The following is a 20017-nucleotide window of genomic DNA, read 5'->3' as shown; positions in this document are numbered from 1 at the left end:
CTGACTAATATCAATCAGGACATTTTTCTACCTACTCTGGGAGAGAACCCTCAGAATGAAGAAGAAGAGAAACTGCACAATGTTGATGTTAAAAGAACAGTTCTCATGCATCTGGACAGGACTTAGGACTTTAGGAACTCAGATTCTTTATTTATCCAATTTCAAGGCCCAAACTGGTGCAAAGCTGCCTCAAAGGCTTTGCTTTCACGATGGATTACCGATACTATCAGTTCCTCTTAAGCCCCTATTCCATGTGTCATTTAGAGGAGCAAACGAGCGCTCTCATCGCTCGTTTGCTCCTCGTTCCCCGCTCGCTGCTGCCGCCGCTATTCAACCCGGCAGCAGCGAGCGGGTGAGTGCGGGAGGGGTGGCGGAGAGCTGCAGGGGGGGCTGCCCGGGTGATCGCTGATCGTCCGGGCAGCCCATAGGATACAGCAGCGTCTGCTGCCGATGCTCCTACTCAACGGAGCGACGGCAGCAGATCGCTGCTTTTTCAGTCGCTTGTTTTTCAACATGTTGAAAAACAAGCGACTGCAACGATCAGCCGATATGAACGATGTCGGCTGATCGTTGCACTGTATTCCACGGGACGATTATTGTCCGTAGCGGCCGATATCGGCCGAATACGGACGATAATCGTTCCGTGGAATAGGGCCTTTACTCTTTTCAAGACATTCAGACTCAGGCAGGGATAAGGGGCCATTCCATGAGGTCTACAGCAACTTCATGGGCAGAGTTGTCGCAGGTAGCTCTGGATTACATATGTCGGAAGGCATCATGGGCTACGCCAAATACATTCATTAAGTCGGACGTTATCACCAATAAAGAGGCATCACGAATGATTAAAGCTGCTGCTATGGTCCCACTGCAGAGTCTGTAGGCAGCACAACGTTAAAATGTATAATTGCTGCAGAACTTCCGTGGCTGGTGACTGTGTCAGGGCTGCTTTATGGAGCCGTCTAATCAGTGAGAATTATGCTGATTCATTCTGGTTTCTTCTGCCTAGTAGCTGAAACATTTCTTCAGGCGGCCACCCTGTCACCTCTTCTCCTGTTCTTTGCTCTCCGATCTATAATCATGAATCCAAGTCCTGAATCCTATGTGCATGAGCCACAAAATGGTTGGAAACTGAATCCACTGGGTGCCCCTTAGTATCCTGCCCCACCATGGTGTGGTATGTCTTATTGGCCGACCATTTCTGTGTCTTATGGAGTTTACGACACCTGTACATTGATGCGTGAGCAGCTAGGTTGGCGGTAGATGCCCCATTCTGTCACAAGCTTATATTGCATAAGGATTTCATGCTGTTATTATCTCATTGTGGCCATTTAGTTGTGTTAGTTATTGGCCCATATCCTTGCATACAATAATGTGATACCTACTGTGGGCTTGCATAAGGCTTGGATAATAGTGGCCATATCCAAGATGGCGCCTGCTAGAAGTTACTGTGCATGGCCTAGTGATCTGGAGTGCCATAGGTGATTACAGGTGCTCGGCGCAGGCGGGGTCCATTGATATCAGAGTTGTGTGTGGATAATTATGTCACAAATGTATTTCTTGGCCGTAATATTTGCCATAAGTTTATGATTGGAGCCCTTGTAAACCCCGAGATTTATGGGGGATGATGTTCTGCACTTATGTAATCTGGATATAATGGGACTGATTTACTAACCATTTTCCCTGTCGGTTTAATGTTCTGACACATTCGGGCTTTAGTTTTGTCCTGTGGAAAACCTTCCAGGTTACATAGGGCAACAGACACATGAATGAATTTGGTGCAAAAAAAACCCCAACAGAACCGGCAGCATAGCGGCTTATAGCGGAGGCAGTGTGAGCAAATGAGGCCCGGTGTATGACGGGGTGATGTTCGAGGCCCGGTGTATGACGGGGTGAGGTTCGAGGCCCGGTGTATGACGGGGTGAGGTTCGAGGCCCGGTGTATGACGGGGTGAGGTTCGAGGCCGGTGTATGACGGGGTGAGGTTCGAGGCCCGGTGTATGACGGGGTGATGTTCGAGGCCCGGTGTATGACGGGGTGAGGTTCGAGGCCCGGTGTATGACGGGGTGAGGTTCGAGGCCCGGTGTATGACGGGGTGAGGATCGAGGCCCGGTGTATGACGGGGTGATGTTCGAGGCCCGGTGTATGACGGGGTGAGGATCGAGGCCCGGTGTATGACGGGGTGATGTTCGAGGCCCGGTGTATGACGGGGTGATGTTCGAGGCCCGGTGTATGACGGGGTGATGTTCAAGGCCCGGTGTATGACGGGGTGAGGTTCGAGGCCCGGTGTATGACGGGGTGAGGTTCGAGGCCTGGTGTATGACGGGGTGAGGTTCGAGGCCCGGTGTATGACGGGGTGATGTTCGAGGCCCGGTGTATGACGGGGTGATGTTCGAGGCCTGGTGTATGACGGGGTGAGGTTCGAGGCCTGGTGTATGACGGGGTGAGGTTCGAGGCCCGGTGTATGACGGGGTGATGTTCGAGGCCCGGTGTATGACGGGGTGAGGTTCGAGGCCTGGTGTATGACGGGGTGAGGATCGAGGCCCGGTGTATGACGGGGTGATGTTCGAGGCCCGGTGTATGACGGGGTGATGTTCGAGGCCCGGTGTATGACGGGGTGATGTTCGAGGCCCGGTGTATGACGGGGTGAGGTTCGAGGCCCAGTGTATGACGGGGTGAGGTTCGAGGCCTGGTGTATGACGGGGTGAGGTTCGAGGCCCGGTGTATGACGGGGTGATGTTCGAGGCCCGGTGTATGACGGGGTGAGGTTCGAGGCCTGGTGTATGACGGGGTGAGGTTCGAGGCCCGGTGTATGACGGGGTGATGTTCGAAATTCAGAGAGAAGGGGATACAATGTGTATATAGAAGGTTCTGCTTGAGAAGACTCTTATAGCAAAAACATTGCTGTCTCCTGTCTTCATTCCTTCCTGTTATCCCAACTGCCTCATCTGGCTGTTATCCTGCCGTCTCCTCTGCCTATCTAGATTAGACAGAAGCATATACGTCTCTCTTATGGATACACCACATTACAGTTCGCAGAGCCCCAGAATACGGTCACCATTCATTTTCAAGATACAAAATACTTGACGTTGTGCAACTCCAACTGGTGACACCAAGAACCACATCAAATCCGTATAAAAAACCGCCAAGTAAAGTGATGGAGGCGAGGACATCATATCACATAGACAGTGTCGAACTGGCCCACCAGAGGATCCTCCGGTGGGCCCCGAGCTTTAAAACATGCACTAACACTGACTTACATGTTGTTTTCTCACTGGTTCTTCATTGGTGGGCCCCCAGGATCATTTCCTCTGGTGGGCCCCAGATACCCCAGTCCGACACTGCACATAGAGCTCCTCTCAGGTATCTCCTGTAGGTGGAGGTGAGGACATCACATCACATGGGGCTCCTCTGTCAGGTATCTCCTGTAGGTGGAGGTGAGGACATCACACATGGTTCCTCTGTCAGGTGTCTCCTGTAGGTGGAGGTGAGGACATCATATCACATAGAGCTCCTCTCAGGTATCTCCTGTAGGTGGAGGTGAGGACATCACATCACATGGAGCTCCTCTGTCAGGTGTCTCCTGTAGGTGGAGGTGAGGACATCACATCACATGGGGCTCCTCTGTCAGGTATCTCCTGTAGGTGGAGGTGAGGACATCACATGACATGGGGCTCCTCTGTCAGGTATCTCCTGTAGGTGGAGGTGAGGACATCACATATGGCTCCTATGTCTCCTGTAGGTGGAGGTGAGGACATCACACATGGTTCCTCTGTCAGGTGTCTCCTGTAGGTGGAGGTGAGGACATCACATCACATGGAGCTCCTCTGTCAGGTGTCTCCTGTAGGTGGAGGTGAGGACATCACATCACATGGAGCTCCTCTGTCAGGTGTCTCCTGTAGGTGGAGGTGAGGACATCATATCACATGGGGCTTCTCTGTCAGGTGTCTCCTGTAGGTGGAGGTGAGGACATCACATCACATGGGGCTTCTCTGTCAGGTGTCTCCTGTAGGTGGAGGTGAGGACATCACATCACATGGGGCTTCTCTGTCAGGTGTCTCCTGTAGGTGGAGGTGAGGACATCACACATGGTTCCTATGTCTCCTGTAGGTAGAGGTGAGGACATCATATCACATGGGGTTTCTCTGTCAGGTGTCTCCTGTAGGTGGAGGTGAGGACATCACACATGGTTCCTCTGTCAGGTGTCTCCTGTAGGTGGAGGTGAGGACATCACACATGGTTCCTCTGTCAGGTGTCTCCTGTAGGTGGAGGTGAGGACATCATATCACATAGAGCTCCTCTCAGGTATCTCCTGTAGGTGGAGGTGAGGACATCACATGGGGTTCCTCTGTCAGGTATCTCCTGTAGGTGGAGGTGAGGACATCACATCACATGGGGCTCCTCTGTCAGGTATCTCCTGTAGGTGGAGGTGAGGACATCACATGACATGGGGCTCCTCTGTCAGGTATCTCCTGTAGGTGGAGGTGAGGACATCACATATGGCTCCTATGTCTCCTGTAGGTGGAGGTGAGGACATCACATATGGCTCCTATGTCTCCTGTAGGTGGAGGTGAGGACATCACACATGGAGCTCCTCTGTCAGGTGTCTCCTGTAGGTGGAGGTGAGGACATCACATCACATGGAGCTCCTCTGTCAGGTGTCTCCTGTAGGTGGAGGTGAGGACATCACATCACATGGGGCTTCTCTGTCAGGTGTCTCCTGTAGGTGGAGGTGAGGACATCACACATGGTTCCTATGTCTCCTGTAGGTAGAGGTGAGGACATCATATCACATGGGGTTTCTCTGTCAGGTGTCTCCTGTAGGTGGAGGTGAGGACATCACACATGGTTCCTCTGTCAGGTGTCTCCTGTAGGTGGAGGTGAGGACATCACACATGGCTCCTCTGTCAGATGTCTCCTGTAGGTGGAGGTGAGGACATCACATCACACATGGTTCCTCTGTCAGGTGTCTCCTGTAGGTGGAGGTGAGGACATCACATGGGGTTCCTCTGTCAGGTGTCTCCTGTAGGTGGAGGTGAGGACATCACATATGGTTCCTCTGTCAGGTGTCTCCTGTAGGTGGAGGTGAGGACATCACATGGGGTTCCTCTGTCAGGTGTCTCCTGTAGGTGGAGGTGAGGACATCACATCACACATGGCTCCTCTGTCAGGTGTCTCCTGTAGGTGGAGGTGAGGACATCACACATGGTTCCTCTGTCAGGTGTCTCCTGTAGGTGGAGGTGAGGACATCACATCACATGGAGCTCCTCTGTCAGGTGTCTCCTGTAGGTGGAGGTGAGGATATCACATCACATAGGGGTTCCTCTGTCAGGTGTCTCCTGTAGGTGGAGGTGAGGACATCACATATGGTTCCTATGGCTCCTCTGTCAGGTGTCTCCTGTAGGTGGAGGTGAGGACATCACATATGGTTCCTCTGTCAGGTGTCTCCTGTAGGTGGAGGTGAGGACATCACACATGGTTCCTATGGCTCCTCTGTCAGGTGTCTCCTGTAGGTGGAGGTGAGGACATCACATATGGTTCCTCTGTCAGGTGTCTCCTGTAGGTGGAGGTGAGGACATCACATCACACATGGTTCCTCTGTCAGGTGTCTCCTGTAGGTGGAGGTGAGGACATCATATCACATATGGTTCCTCTGTCAGGTGTCTCCTGTAGGTGGAGGTGAGGACATCACATGGGGTTCCTCTGTCAGGTGTCTCCTGTAGGTGGAGGTGAGGACATCACACATGGCTCCTCTGTCAGGTGTCTCCTGTAGGTGGAGGTGAGGACATCACATCACATGGAGCTCCTCTGTCAGGTGTCTCCTGTAGGTGGAGGTGAGGACATCACACATGGTTCCTCTGTCAGATGTCTCCTGTAGGTGGAGGTGAGGACATCACATCACATGGAGCTCCTCTGTCAGGTGTCTCCTGTAGGTGGAGGTGAGGACATCACACATGGAGCTCCTCTGTCAGGTGTCTCCTGTAGGTGGAGGTGAGGACATCACATCACACATGGTTCCTCTGTCAGGTATCTCCTGTAGGTGGAGGTGAGGACATCACATCACACATGGTTCCTCTGTCAGGTGTCTCCTGTAGGTGGAGGTGAGGACATCACACATGGTTCCTCTGTCAGGTGTCTCCTGAGTGGCGGTGCCCGGTGCCCGGCTCTTCCTCTTGGTGTCGGATCGGTCGCAGCCTAAATTAGAGATGATGTTGGATTTATATTTAGATCACAGAGACAGGAGGACTGAGAGACAGACGGGGTAGAGATAAACAGGAACAGAAGAGACAGGCAGAGAGGAGAAAGACAGAGAAGAGACAGGCAGAGAAGAGACAGGCAGAGAAGAGACAGTCAGAGAGGGGGCAGCCTGTCTTCCCATGGAGACATGTCTGCGGTGATTGTGACTCGGAAGGCGGGTGGCTCGGCCTTACACTTCTGGCTGTCTCTTCTGTCCGGTCACACAGAGGCTGTGGAGACTGTGCTGGAGGTCTCGGAGGACGTCATTCACCCCAACTCTGTGTTTGACACCAGCGATGTGGATGAATGGAGGAACTATCGCTACAACCCCACGGCCCTGAGTACGTCCCAGAGAGATGTGACCCCTATAGAGATGAGACCCCCAGAGAGATGAGACCCCCAGAGATAAGACCCCCAGAGAGATGAGACCCCCAGAGAGATAAGACCCCCAGAGATGAGACCCCCAGAGATAAGACCCCCAGAGATGAGACCCCCAGAGAGATGAGACCCCCAGAGAGATGAGACCCCCAGAGATAAGACCCCCAGAGATGAGACCCCCAGAGAGATGAGACCCCCAGAGATGAGACCCCCAGAGAGATGAGACCCCCATAGAGATGAGACCCCCATAGAGCAGTGACCCCTATAGAGATGAGACCCCCAGAGAGATGAGACCCCCATAGAGATGACGCCCCCATAGAGCAGTGACCCCTGTACTGAGCAGAGACGCCTTCTTCTCTTTGCAGGGATCTGGTCTCTGACATACGAGGAAGAGTTCACCTGCCCACTGTATGTGACGGCCAGCCGCGGCTACACCGCCTGCCTGCAGCTGCTCCTCAGGAAGGGGGCCGACGTGGACTTTGCTCCTGGTGGAGAGAGCGCTTTGCATGGAGCCTGCCAGAACGGCCACGACCAGTGTGTGAGAGTCCTGCTGCGACACGGTGCAAACCCCAACATGGCGTCCCAAGATGGCTTCTACCCACTGCACCACTGCAAGACGCCACAGTCCTACCTGTAAGTCCTCCCCAGGTCTCATCAATCATAGGGACCGGCAGTCCTATGTAAAGGGGCCAATTATCAGCAGGGTGGGCTGCCTGTGCAAACAGGGGACAGCACAGATATGTATATAGGCAGTGGCGTAACTAGAAATTGCTGGGCCCCATAGCAAACTTTTGATTCCCCCCCCCCCAATCGACCACTATGCCATCAGCCCACTCAGCTCTACACAGGCTCTGTACACCATATAAATTATAGTGCAGTTATATTAAGTGACTCACAGGGGGACGTCTTCTCTGATCGGAGTTCTTTCCTTTTCATCTTCTCCATCCGTCCTGGGCCGTTATGAAAACTTCTCCGAGCCACGAATCCACAGAATCTGCCAGACAGATATATTAGGCTCCTCGCTCTGTCACCATCCTCATCTCTATACACACTGCACATCTGTATTGGCCCCTTTACACCCTTGTTTAGTGGGTAACCCTGACACTATGTGATCCCCTTATAGTATATGCCCCTCTGTGTATTCCCCCTTACTGATGCCACCTGTGTTGGCCCCTATTAAATTACCCCCGTGTGTTGTCCATCCCCCTTGGTCCATGGCCCCCCTGTATATCCCCCATAGATGGCCCCCCTGTATATCCCCCATAGATGCCCCCTGTATATCCCCCATAGATGGCCCCCCTGTATATCCCCCATAGATGGCCCCCCTGTATATCCCCTATAGATGGCCCCTGTATATCCCCCATAGATGCCCCCTGTATATCCCCCATAGATGCCCCCCTGTATATCCCCCATAGGTGGCCCCCTGTATATCCCCCATAGATGCCCCCTGTATATCCCCCAGAGATGCCCCCCTGTATATCCCCCATAGATGCCCCCCCTGTATATCCCCCATAGATGGCCCCTGTATATCCCCCACAGATGCCCCCCTGTATATCCCCCATAGATGCCCCCCTGTATATCCCCCATAGATGCCTCCTGTATATCTCCCATAGACGGCCCCTGTATATCCCCCATAGATGCCCCCTGTATATCCCCCATAGATGGCCCCTGTATATCCCCCATAGATGCCCCCTGTATATCCCCCATAGATGCCCCCTGTATATCCCCCATAGATGGCCCCTGTATATCCCCCATAGATGGCCCCCTGTATATCCCCCATAGATGGCCCCCTTTATATCCCCCATAGATGGCCCCTCTGTATATCCCCCATAGATGGCCCCTGTATATCCCCCATAGATGGCCCCTGTATATCCCCCATAGATGCCCCCTGTATATCCCCCATAGATGCCCCCTGTATATCCCCCATAGATGCCCCCTGTTTATCCCCCATAGATGGCCCCCTGTATATCCCCATAGATGGCCCCTGTATATCCCCCATAGATGCCCCCTGTATATCCCCCATAGATGCCCCCTGTATATCCCCCATAGATGCCCCCTGTATATCCCCCATAGATGCCCCCTGTATATCCCCCATAGATGCCCCCTGTATATCCCCCATAGATGGCCCCCTGTATATCCCCCAGAGATGCCCCCTGTATATCCCCATAGATGCCCCCTGTATATCCCCCATAGATGCCCCCTGTATTATCCCCATAGATGACCCCCAGAATATTCCCCATAGATGCCCCCTGTATATCCCCCATAGATGTTCCCCCTGTATATCCTCCATAGATTCCCCCTGTATATCCTCCATAGATGGCCCCCTGTATATCCCCCATAGATGGCCCCTGTATATCCCCCATAGATGCCCCCTGTATATCCCGCATAGATGCCTCCTGTATATCCCCCATAGATTCCCCCTGTATATCCCCCATAGATGGCCCCTGTATATCCCCCATAGATGGCCCCTGTATATCCCCCATAGATGCCTCCTGTATATCCCCCATAGATTCCCCCTGTATATCCCCCATAGATGGCCCCTGTATATCCCCCATAGATGCCCCCTGTATATCCCCCATAGATGGCCCCTGTATATCCCCCATAGATGCCCCCTGTATATCCCCAATAGATGCCCCCTGTATATCCCCCATAGATGGCCCCTGTATATCCCCCATAGATGGCCCCTGTATATCCCCCATAGATGCCCCCTGTATATCCCCCATAGATGCCCCCTGTATATCCCCCATAGATGTCCCCCCTGTATATCCTCCATAGATTCCCCCTGTATATCCTCCATAGATGGCCCCCTGTATATCCCCCATAGATGGCCCCCTGTATATCCCCCATAGATGCCTCCTGTATATCCCCCATAGATTCCCCCTGTATATCCCCCATAGATGCCCCCTGTATATCCCCCATAGATGCCCCCTGTATATCCCCCATAGATGGCCCCTGTATATCCCCCATAGATGGCCCTGTATATCCCCCATAGATGGCCCCTGTATATCCCCCATAGATGCCCCCCTGTATATCCCCCATAGATGGCCCCCCTGTATATCCCCCATAGATGACCCCCAGAATATTCCCCTTTGCAAAGTAGATAAAAAAAAATCTAACCACAACTCACCTAACTCCCCCGTCGTCTGTCTTCTCCCGGGCGCAGGTGACGGGATCAGCGTGGCTCAGCGCCCGTCAGGGCAAGTACTTCTGGGGCAGGGAGCATCTCCAACTATCTTTCCCATTCTACCTGCAGGAGCAATAGTGAGAGATAAGACCATGTTCACACTTGTGTTGCTTGGTGGCTGCTTTCTCCGCTGGCAGTGCATGCTGGCTTTTGGGGGGCCCTTGGGGATTGGTCCTGTGACATTGGGGTTGCAGGGCCGTTCTCTGGCCTCCCTTCCCTGTTTGTTCTCACCTTGTGGGGTTATCGGTCGCTGACTGACACAGTGGTGAGTTAGTGTAGGGAATCATGTGAGCCAGGAGACCGGCACGTGGTACATGAGGCAATATGGTCTGGTCAAATGATATACCGACATCCTGGCGTTGGTTTGTAGGCATTAGTGTCAGGTGTGAGGGGCAGCCGCTCCCTACTCTCCATGTCCGTATTATATCCTATATGTATATCCTCTATGTATATCCTCTATGTATATCCTCTATGTACAGTATATTCTATATGTATATCCTCTATGTACAGTATATCCTATATGTATATCCTCTATGTACAGTATATCCTATATGTATATCCTCTATGTACAGTATATCCTCTATGTACAGTATATCCTATATGTACAGTATATCCTATATGTTATATCCTATATGTACAGTATATCCTCTATGTACAGTATATCCTCTATGTATATCCTCTATGTACAGTATATCCTATATGTATACCCTCTATGTACAGTATATCCTCTATGTACAGTATATCCTATATGTATACCCTCTATGTACAGTATATCCTATATGTATATCCCCTATGTACAGTATATCCTCTATGTACAGTATATCCTATATGTATATCCTCTATGTACAGTATATCCTATATGTATAACCCCTATGTACAGTATATCCTATATGTATATCCTTTATGTACAGTATATCCTATATGTATACCCTCTATATACAGTATATCCTCTATGTACAGTATATCCTATATGTATCCTCTATGTACAGTATATCCTCTATGTACAGTATATCCTATATGTATACCCTCTATGTACAGTATATCCTATATGTATATCCTCTATGTACAGTATATCCTATATGTATATCCTCTATGTACAGTATATCCTCTATGTATATCCTCTATGTACAGTATATCCTATATGTATATCCTCTATGTACAGTATATCCTATATGTGTATCCTCTATGTACAGTATATCCTATGTATCATCTATGTACAGTATATCCTCTATGTATATCCTCTATGTACAGTATATCCTCTATGTACAGTATATCCTCTATGTACAGTATATCCTATATGTATACCCTCTATGTACAGTATATTCTATATGTATATCCTCTATGTACAGTATATCCTCTATGTATACCCTTTATGTACAGTATATCCTATATGTATATCCTCTATGTACAGTATATCCTCTATGTATATCCTCTATGTACAGTATACCCTATATGTATATCCTCTATGTACAGTATATCCTATATGTATATCCTCTATGTACAGTATATCCTATATGTATACCCTCTATGTACAGTATATCCTATATGTATACCCTCTATGTACAGTATATCCTCTATATATCCTCTATGTACAGTATATCCTCTATATACCCTCTATGTACAGTATATCCTCTATGTATACCCTCTATGTACAGTATATCCTCTATATATCCTCTATGTACAGTATATCCTCTATATACCCTCTATGTACAGTATATCCTCTATGTATATCCTCTATGTACAGTATATCCTCTATATACCCTCTATGTACAGTATATCCTCTATGTATATCCTCTATGTACAGTATATCCTCTATGTACAGTATATCCTATATGTATATCCTCTATGCACAGTATATCCTATATGTATATCCTATATGTACAGTATATCCTATATGTATATCCTCTATGTACAGTATACCCTCTATGTACAGTATATCCTCTATGTACAGTATATCCTATATGTATACCCTCTATGTACAGTATACCCTATATGTATATCCTCTATGTACAGTATATCCTATATGTATATCCTCTATGTACAGTATACCCTATATGTATATCCTCTATGCACAGTATATCCTATATGTATATCCTCTATGTACAGTATATCCTATATGTATATCCTCTATGTACAGTATATCCTATATGTATATCCTATATGTACAGTATATCCTCTATGTACAGTATATCCTATATGTACAGTATATCCTCTATGTACAGTATATCCTATATGTATATCCCCTATGTACAGTATATCCTATATGTATATCCTATATGTACAGTATATCCTATATGTATATCCTCTATGTATAGTATATCCTCTATGTATATCCTCTATGTACAGTATATCCTATATGTATATCCTCTATGTACAGTATATCCTCTATGTATATCCTCTATGTACAGTATATCCTATATGTATATCCTCTATGTACAGTATATCCTCTATGTACAGTATATCCTCTATGTACAGTATATCCTATATGTATATCCTCTATGTACAGTATATCCTCTATGTACAGTATATCCTCTATGTATATCTGTATATGTATACCCTATATGTATATCTGTATATGTATACCTTATATGTATATCCTATATGTATATCTGTATATGTATACCCTATATGTATATCTGTATATGTATATCTGTATATGTATACCCTATATGTATATCTGTATATGTATATCTGTATATGTATATCTGTATATGTATATCTGTATATGTATACCCTATATGTATATCTGTATATGTATATCTGTATATGTATATCTGTATATGTATATCTGTATATGTATACCCTATATGTATATCTGTATATGTATACCCTATATGTATATCTGTATATGTATATCTGTATATGTATATCTGTATATGTATACTGGCTCTGGGCTTCTTCCATCCTTCTTTTCTTCTCTCCGCCAGTTGTGCCAGGCAGCTCCTGCAGTATGGGGCGGTGGTTAACATGGCGTCGGAGGAGGAGGAGCTAACCCCGTTACATATGGCGGCGCGGCACGGTTTACTGGGCCATGTGGATCTTTACCTGCGTCATGGAGCTACGGTGGATAAGAGGAACGTCCACGGGGAGACACCGCTGAGCAACGCCTGCAGTCACCCACAGAGTCCCGACCAGCTGCACAGTTACTATTCTGTGTGTGAGCGTCTGATTCTCAGTGGTGCCGACATCCACACGCGGGACGATGACCAGCAGAGCCCCCTCCATCTGGCCTGTAAGAGCGCCAACCCCCAGACGGTGCGGCTGCTGCTGGAGCGGGGAGCAGAGGTCAACGCCATGAGCTACAGCGGGAACACCGCCATGCAGAACATCCTCCAGGTGGCTGCATACAAACTGCAAAACCAGCCCGAGCTGATCGTACAGGCGCTGCTCAACCATGGAGCCATCAGGGTGTGGCCAGGAGCCCTCAGCAAGGTACCGCCCCCGAGGAGCTGCTCACACCCCCACACACAGGGGAGAACAGGAAGGGGCTGAGCCATCAGGGAGGACAGGAAGGGGCTGAGCCATCAGGGAGGACAGGAAGGGGCTGAGCCATCAGGGAGGACAGGAAGGGGCTGGAGGCTGAGCCATCAGGGAGAACAGGAAGGGGCTGGAGGCTGAGCCATCAGGGAGGACAGGAAGGGGCTGAGCCATCAGGGAGGACAGGAAGGGGCTGAGCCATCAGGGAGAACAGGAAGGGGCTGGAGGCTGAGCCATAAGGGAGGACAGGAAGGGGCTGAGCCATCAGGGAGAACAGGAAGGGGCTGAGCCATCAGGGAGAACAGGAAGGGGCTGAGCCATCAGGGAGAACAGGAAGGGGCTGAGCCATCAGGGAGGACAGGAAGGGGCTGAGCCATCAGGGAGAACAGGAAGGGGCTGAGCCATCAGGGAGGACAGGAAGAGGCTGAGCCATCAGGGAGGACAGGAAGGGGCTGGAGGCTGAGCCATCAGGGAGAACAGGAAGGGGCTGGAGGCTGAGCTAACAGAAAGGAACGGAAAGGGCTGAGCCATCAGGGAGGACAGGAAGGGGCTGAGCCATCAGGGAGGACAGGAAGGGGCTGAGCCATCAGGGAGGACAGGAAGGGGCTGAGCCATCAGGGAGGACAGGAAGGGGCTGAGCCATCAGGGAGAACAGGAAGGGGCTGAGCCATCAGGGAGAACAGGAAGGGGCTGAGCCATCAGGGAGAACAGGAAGGGGCTGAGCCATCAGGGAGGACAGGAAGGGGCTGAGCCATCAGGGAGAACAGGAAGGGGCTGAGCCATCAGGGAGGACAGGAAGGGGCTGAGCCATCAGGGAGGACAGGAAGGGGCTGAGCCATCAGGGAGGACAGGAAGGGGCTGAGCCATCAGGGAGGACAGGAAGGGGCTGAGCCATCAGGGAGGACAGGAAGGGGCTGAGCCATCAGGGAGGACAGGAAGGGGCTGAGCCATCAGGGAGGACAGGAAGAGGCTGAGCCATCAGGGAGGACAGGAAGGGGCTGGAGGCTGAGCCATCAGGGAGAACAGGAAGGGGCTGGAGGCTGAGCCATCAGGGAGAACAGGAAGGGGGAGAACAGGAAGGGGCTGAGCCATCAGGGAGGACAGGAAGGGGCTGGAGGCTGAGCCATCAGGGAGAACAGGAAGGGGCTGGAGGCTGAGCTAACAGAAAGGAACGGAAAGGGCTGAGCCATCAGGGAGGACAGGAAGGGGCTGAGCCATCAGGGAGGACAGGAAGGGGCTGAGCCATCAGGGAGGACAGGAAGGGGCTGAGCCATCAGGGAGAACAGGAAGGGGCTGAGCCATCAGGGAGAACAGGAAGGGGCTGAGCCATCAGGGAGAACAGGAAGGGGCTGAGCCATCAGGGAGGACAGGAAGGGGCTGAGCCATCAGGGAGAACAGGAAGGGGCTGAGCCATCAGGGAGGACAGGAAGGGGCTGAGCCATCAGGGAGGACAGGAAGGGGCTGAGCCATCAGGGAGGACAGGAAGGGGCTGAGCCATCAGGGAGGACAGGAAGGGGCTGAGCCATCAGGGAGGACAGGAAGGGGCTGAGCCATCAGGGAGGACAGGAAGAGGCTGAGCCATCAGGGAGGACAGGAAGGGGCTGGAGGCTGAGCCATCAGGGAGAACAGGAAGGGGCTGGAGGCTGAGCCATCAGGGAGAACAGGAAGGGGGAGAACAGGAAGGGGCTGAGCCATCAGGGAGGACAGGAAGGGGCTGAGCCATCAGGGAGGACAGGAAGGGGCTGGAGGCTGAGCTATCAGGGAGGACAGGAAGAGGCTGAGCCATCAGGGAGGACAGGAAGGGGCTGGAGGCTGAGCTATCAGGGAGGACAGGAAGAGGCTGAGCCATCAGGGAGGACAGGAAGAGGCTGAGCCATCAGGGAGGACAGGAAGAGGCTGGAGGCTGAGCCATCAGGGAGGACAGGAAGGGGCTGGAGGCTGAGCTATCAGGGAGGACAGGAAGGGGCTGGAGGCTGAGCTATCAGGGAGGACAGGAAGGGGCTGGAGGCTGAGCTATCAGGGAGGACAGGAACAGGCTGAGCCATCAGGGAGGACAGGAAGAGGCTGAGCCATCAGGGAGGACAGGAAGGGGCTGAGCCATCAGGGAGGACAGGAAGGGGCTGAGTTATCAGGGAGGACAGGAAGGGGCTGGAGGCTGAGCCATCAGGGAGGACAGGAAGGGGCCGAGCCATCAGGGAGGACAGGAAGGGGCCGAGCCATCAGGGAGGACAGGAAGGGGCCGAGCCATCAGGGAGGACAGGAAGGGGCCGAGCCATCAGGGAGGACAGGAAGGGGCTGAGCCATTAGGGAGGACAGGAAGAGGCTGAGCCATCAGGGAGGACAGGAAGAGGCTGAGCCATCAGGGAGGACAGGAAGGGGCTGGAGGCTGAGCTATCAGGGAGGACAGGAAGGGGCTGAGCCATCAGGGAGGACAGGAAGGGGCTGAGCCATCAGGGAGGACAGAAAGGGGCTGAGCCATCAGGGAGGACAGGAAGGGGCTGAGCCATCAGGGAGGACAGGAAGGGGCTGAGCCATCAGGGAGGACAGGAAGGGGCTGGAGGCTGAGCTATCAGGGAGGACAGGAAGGGGCTGAGCCATCAGGGAGGACAGGAAGGGGCTGAGCCATCAGGGAGGACAGGAAGGGGCTGAGCCATCAGGGAGGACAGGAAGAGGCTGGAGGCTGAGCCATCAGGGAGGACAGGAAGGGGCTGAGCCATCAGGGAGGACAGGAAGGGGCTGAGCCATCAGGGAGGACAGGAAGGGGCTGAGCCATCAGGGAGGACAGGAAGAGGCTGGAGGCTGAGCTATCAGGGAGGACAGGAAGAGGCTGGAGGCTGAGCTATCAGGGAGGACAGGAAGGGGCTGAGCCATCAGGGAGGATAATCACTGGGTCCTGTTACCATAAATAAATTTTCTTTACTACAGAGACACTTTATACAATCGCTGATAGCGGACTGTGGAGTTGACAAGAGGAGCTGTACTGAGGACCTTTAGAGTAGAAGAGCTGAGAGTAATTGAGAGGAGTTTGAACAGTGGAGAGAAATGTGTCGCGAGAGTCCCAACCCAGGGTAGAAGAGTGCTCTGTCGGAACTTTAGAACAAGGAGTAGTAGAATACTGAAAACTTGAAAATAGACGTTTACTTGTGCCCGTGTTTTGAACTTTGTCGCTATACCACCTTTTTTCCCCACCGGTGTCGGGTGACACAAGCCCCAGACCTCTTTACCTGCCTTGAGCAGAGTGGCCAAGGTTTCCTGGTTACACCCGCGCTGCAAGATAGAGTACGTAGGCTTCTAGCAACTTTGCTCCAGATCAATATCTCTGCTATAGGATACCGTCTCGGCGTCGGTTGGGGTTTCTTTGGCTTGTCCTCTTTCTTGAGTAGCTTAACAGGGCATAGTGTGTGGAAGTGCTGCTTTCAAGAAACTTGTGTCTTGGTCTCCTATGTGTGTCCGCTCTACACTGCAACCTGACTAAGACTGACTAGTTTGGGAGTGAGGACCTGCCAAAGCCAGGGCCCAGTTGGACCACAGCAGGGACCAATTTGTTCTGTGTCCTCTCTGTTCAATGACCAGACTATGACTACCTAGTGTGGGTAGTCTCCCTATGTGACAACTTTCTACAGGTGGTGTAATATCCCCTGTGAGTGGTGGAGAAGAAAGCATAGAAAGAAAAGAGTTCAGGGATAGGTAGAGAAGAAGAGAAGGTCCTCATTGGTGTACAGATCAAAATAAACAATAACCCTTTGGTTACCTGCAGCTGTGCAAAACATAAGTACAGTTACATACAATAGCGACATCTTGTGGCAAAACTTAGGTCCTACTTCATCACCACAGTTACTTGAAGTACAGACTTTTGCGAAGGGTGTAACATACTTGTAACACCCGTGGTGGGACACCACATACTCCCCCACTTGAGAAAAGCCATCCACTTGAGAAAAAGGCTGGACGAAAAGTTAAGGTACAGCAAGGGTTACAATAATACAATAACGTATAAGATAAGGGAGCTTCGCACGTGGCTGCAGCAGCTGTACATAGACCCCCCTCCAGGTACCTGATCTAACCCACAGCCTGGCGTGAGTAGTGGGACCCCACTGTGAACCTCTATATCACCCTGTAGACCCCTAACAGACAAGAAAGGAAGTTGGGCTGTCACCAAATTCCGATGCCCATGTTTTGTCGCCAACTTCCAGCTGAACATATTTGCAGCAGCCTGATCTGATTAACCACACAGGCAGGAAGTGCGCATCTCCCGACTGAACCAGGGACACCCGGCCTGGCACAGCCCGTCAACAGATCGACCCCATAACAAAGCCCTCACTGTGATCAGGACCCCCATCTCTCCCTCAGTCGGTGCTGAGCCCACATACTCACTGTACCGAGTCACAGACCCCTGCAGACACACTGTGACAGACACTAAAAGAACTGAGGGGAAAGAGGCAGCCCTACTCCACAGAGAACCCACACAGGAGGAAGACTGCGGGAGACGTCTGCAGTGTATACAGGTCATAGTGTTAGACTGATGGAAACTTAGTCCAACATTTTTCTCCAGGACAGAACGGTGGATCCTATGGGCTGCAGCGCCACCTGCTGACCGAAATAATTCATTACAACGTATTGTGGACTGCAGCGCCACCTGCTGACCGAAATAATTCATTACAACGTATTGTGGACTGCATCGCCACCTGCTGACCAAAATAATTTATTACAACATATTGTGGACTGCAGCGCCACCTGCTGACCGAAATAATTCATTACAACGTATTGTGGACTGCATCGCCACCTGCTGACCAAAATAATTTATTACAACGTATTGTGGACTGCAGTGCCATCTGCTGACTGAAATAACTTATTACGTATTGTGGACTGCAGCGCCACCTGCTGACCGAAATAATTTATTACAACGTATTGTGGACTGCATCGCCACCTGCTGACCGAAATAATTTATTACAACGTATTGGGCACTGCAGCGCCACCTGCTGACCGAAATAATTTATTAAAAAGTATTGGGGACTGCATCGCCACCTGCTGACCGAAATAATTCATTAAAACGTATTGTGGACTGCAGCGCCACCTGCTGACCGAAATAATTATTACAACGTATTGTGGACTGCAGCGCCACCTGCTGACCGAAATAATTATTACAACGTATTGTGGACTGCAGCGCCACCTGCTGACCGAAATAATTCATTACAACGTATTGTGGACTGCAGCGCCACCTGCTGACTGAAATAATTCATTACAACGTATTGTGGACTGCAGCGCCACCTGCTGACTGAAATAATTCATTACAACGTATTGTGGACTGCAGCGCCACCCGCTGACCGAAATAATTTATTACAACGTATTGTGGACTGCAGCGCCACCTGCTGACTGAAATAATTTATTACGTATTGTGGACTGCAGCGCCACCTGCTGACTGAAATAATTCATTACAAGCCCGATTGTGATACACGTCCACTGAGAATAGTGAACTGCACCCGTGCAAACCAGGATTCAACTTTCTCTTGGTATTATCACGCACCTACCACATCACTTGCTGAACAAAAAGGCGTCTTACATCTATATACAACAGTAGTGACCTACTCGAGCTGTTGAGCTACAGTGACCGATTCTGTGCATTTTGTGGAAAGAACATAAAAGAACTATAGCTGTGACAGTTATATTTTTCACGACTATAAGACAGCTCCCCCTGCTGATTGCAAGTCATTATTGCACCCCCCCCTCTCCCCTCCTTATTATACTGGCGTGGCAGTGACCGACAACTGGCTTCCTCCCCGCAGAGACACTTGGCTCCCCCTCTGACGGAGATCCCTAACCCTTTGACACAATCCCGTGGTCAATCACAACAACAGACCAAAAGCTCTACAAACAAATCCCCCCCCCCCCCCCCCCAGGGATCTTATTCTCTCAGCTTCCGGATGACGTCATACAAGCATCCCCTGAGAACCCGCCCCCAGATGATATAACCCCACCGAACCTGTCTCCAGCCGGGAGCGTGGCCTCCTCCTCCTCCCCAGAGGTTAGCCAAATGGCCTCGCTGGCCCAGGAAGTCTCCAGTCACCTGCTACCTTTGCTAGACAAACATTTCGATGTCCTCCATACCTCCAATAAATGTCGCACTAGTACAGATCTCCGCTAATGCCCAGATAATTGCCGACCTTGAGACCAGTGTCACTTCCCAAGAGACTTCGGTGCAAGACATGGAACAGTCTATTACGCAGCGGCAAAATGAGGAGATCATCCTGCGTGACAGACTGGAGGAACAATCTAGGCTTCTTGGGAATCCCAGAGTCAATCACTGGGGATAACCTCACAAACTATCTCACCAAGGACCTCCCGGAGGACTTACAGATGGACTTAGACCCTGACCCGCTCATGATTGAAAGAGCTCACAGGATTGGACCACAAAGAGAGGACAGAGACCTCGGCCGGTTATTGCTAAGTATCTAAACTGGACCAACAAAGAAAAGTCCTCAGAGCACATCGCCAGAAAAAATCCCGGCAAACCCGTGACCAAAAAATACTCATCTTCCAAGACTTTTCCACAGCAGTGTCCAAATCACTGAGCATTCACACCTGTCTGCAAACACCTGACAACAATGTCAGATTCCAGCTCCTATACCCTGCTCGCCTGAAAACCTTCGAAAATGGCAGGCCAGTCTTCTCTGATGAGCCAGAAGAAGCTAGAAGACGCCTGCTAAGAGATATACCTGGATAATCTCTGCAACTTCCCGAAAAGCGTGAC

The 20017-nt window shown here is 50.9% G+C and overlaps 1 protein-coding gene across 3 annotated transcripts in view; it reads left to right on the top strand.

Annotated features, from left to right (window-relative positions):
* ASB10 (ankyrin repeat and SOCS box containing 10) overlaps positions 1-20017 on the top strand; it is a 74271-nt gene that overhangs the window by 18548 nt on the left and 35706 nt on the right. Inside the window, exons 2-4 of one of the 3 annotated variants that reach the window (XM_069960670.1) lie at positions 6977-7244; positions 12723-13227; positions 16198-16304. In XM_069960670.1, coding sequence (XP_069816771.1) covers positions 6977-7244; positions 12723-13227; positions 16198-16266 — 842 coding nt within the window. In that variant the 3' untranslated portion in view covers positions 16267-16304. Of the gene's footprint in view, positions 1-6263; positions 6575-6976; positions 7245-12722; positions 13228-16197; positions 16305-20017 lie in introns of those variants that run through there. The other 2 variants (XM_069960668.1, XM_069960667.1) reach the window with 2 other exon arrangements.

The sequence above is a fragment of the Dendropsophus ebraccatus genome, chromosome 2 (assembly GCF_027789765.1).
Source record: "Dendropsophus ebraccatus isolate aDenEbr1 chromosome 2, aDenEbr1.pat, whole genome shotgun sequence".
Classification (NCBI taxonomy): Eukaryota; Metazoa; Chordata; class Amphibia; order Anura; family Hylidae; genus Dendropsophus; species Dendropsophus ebraccatus.
This window is presented reverse-complemented; position numbering and strand designations above follow the sequence as displayed.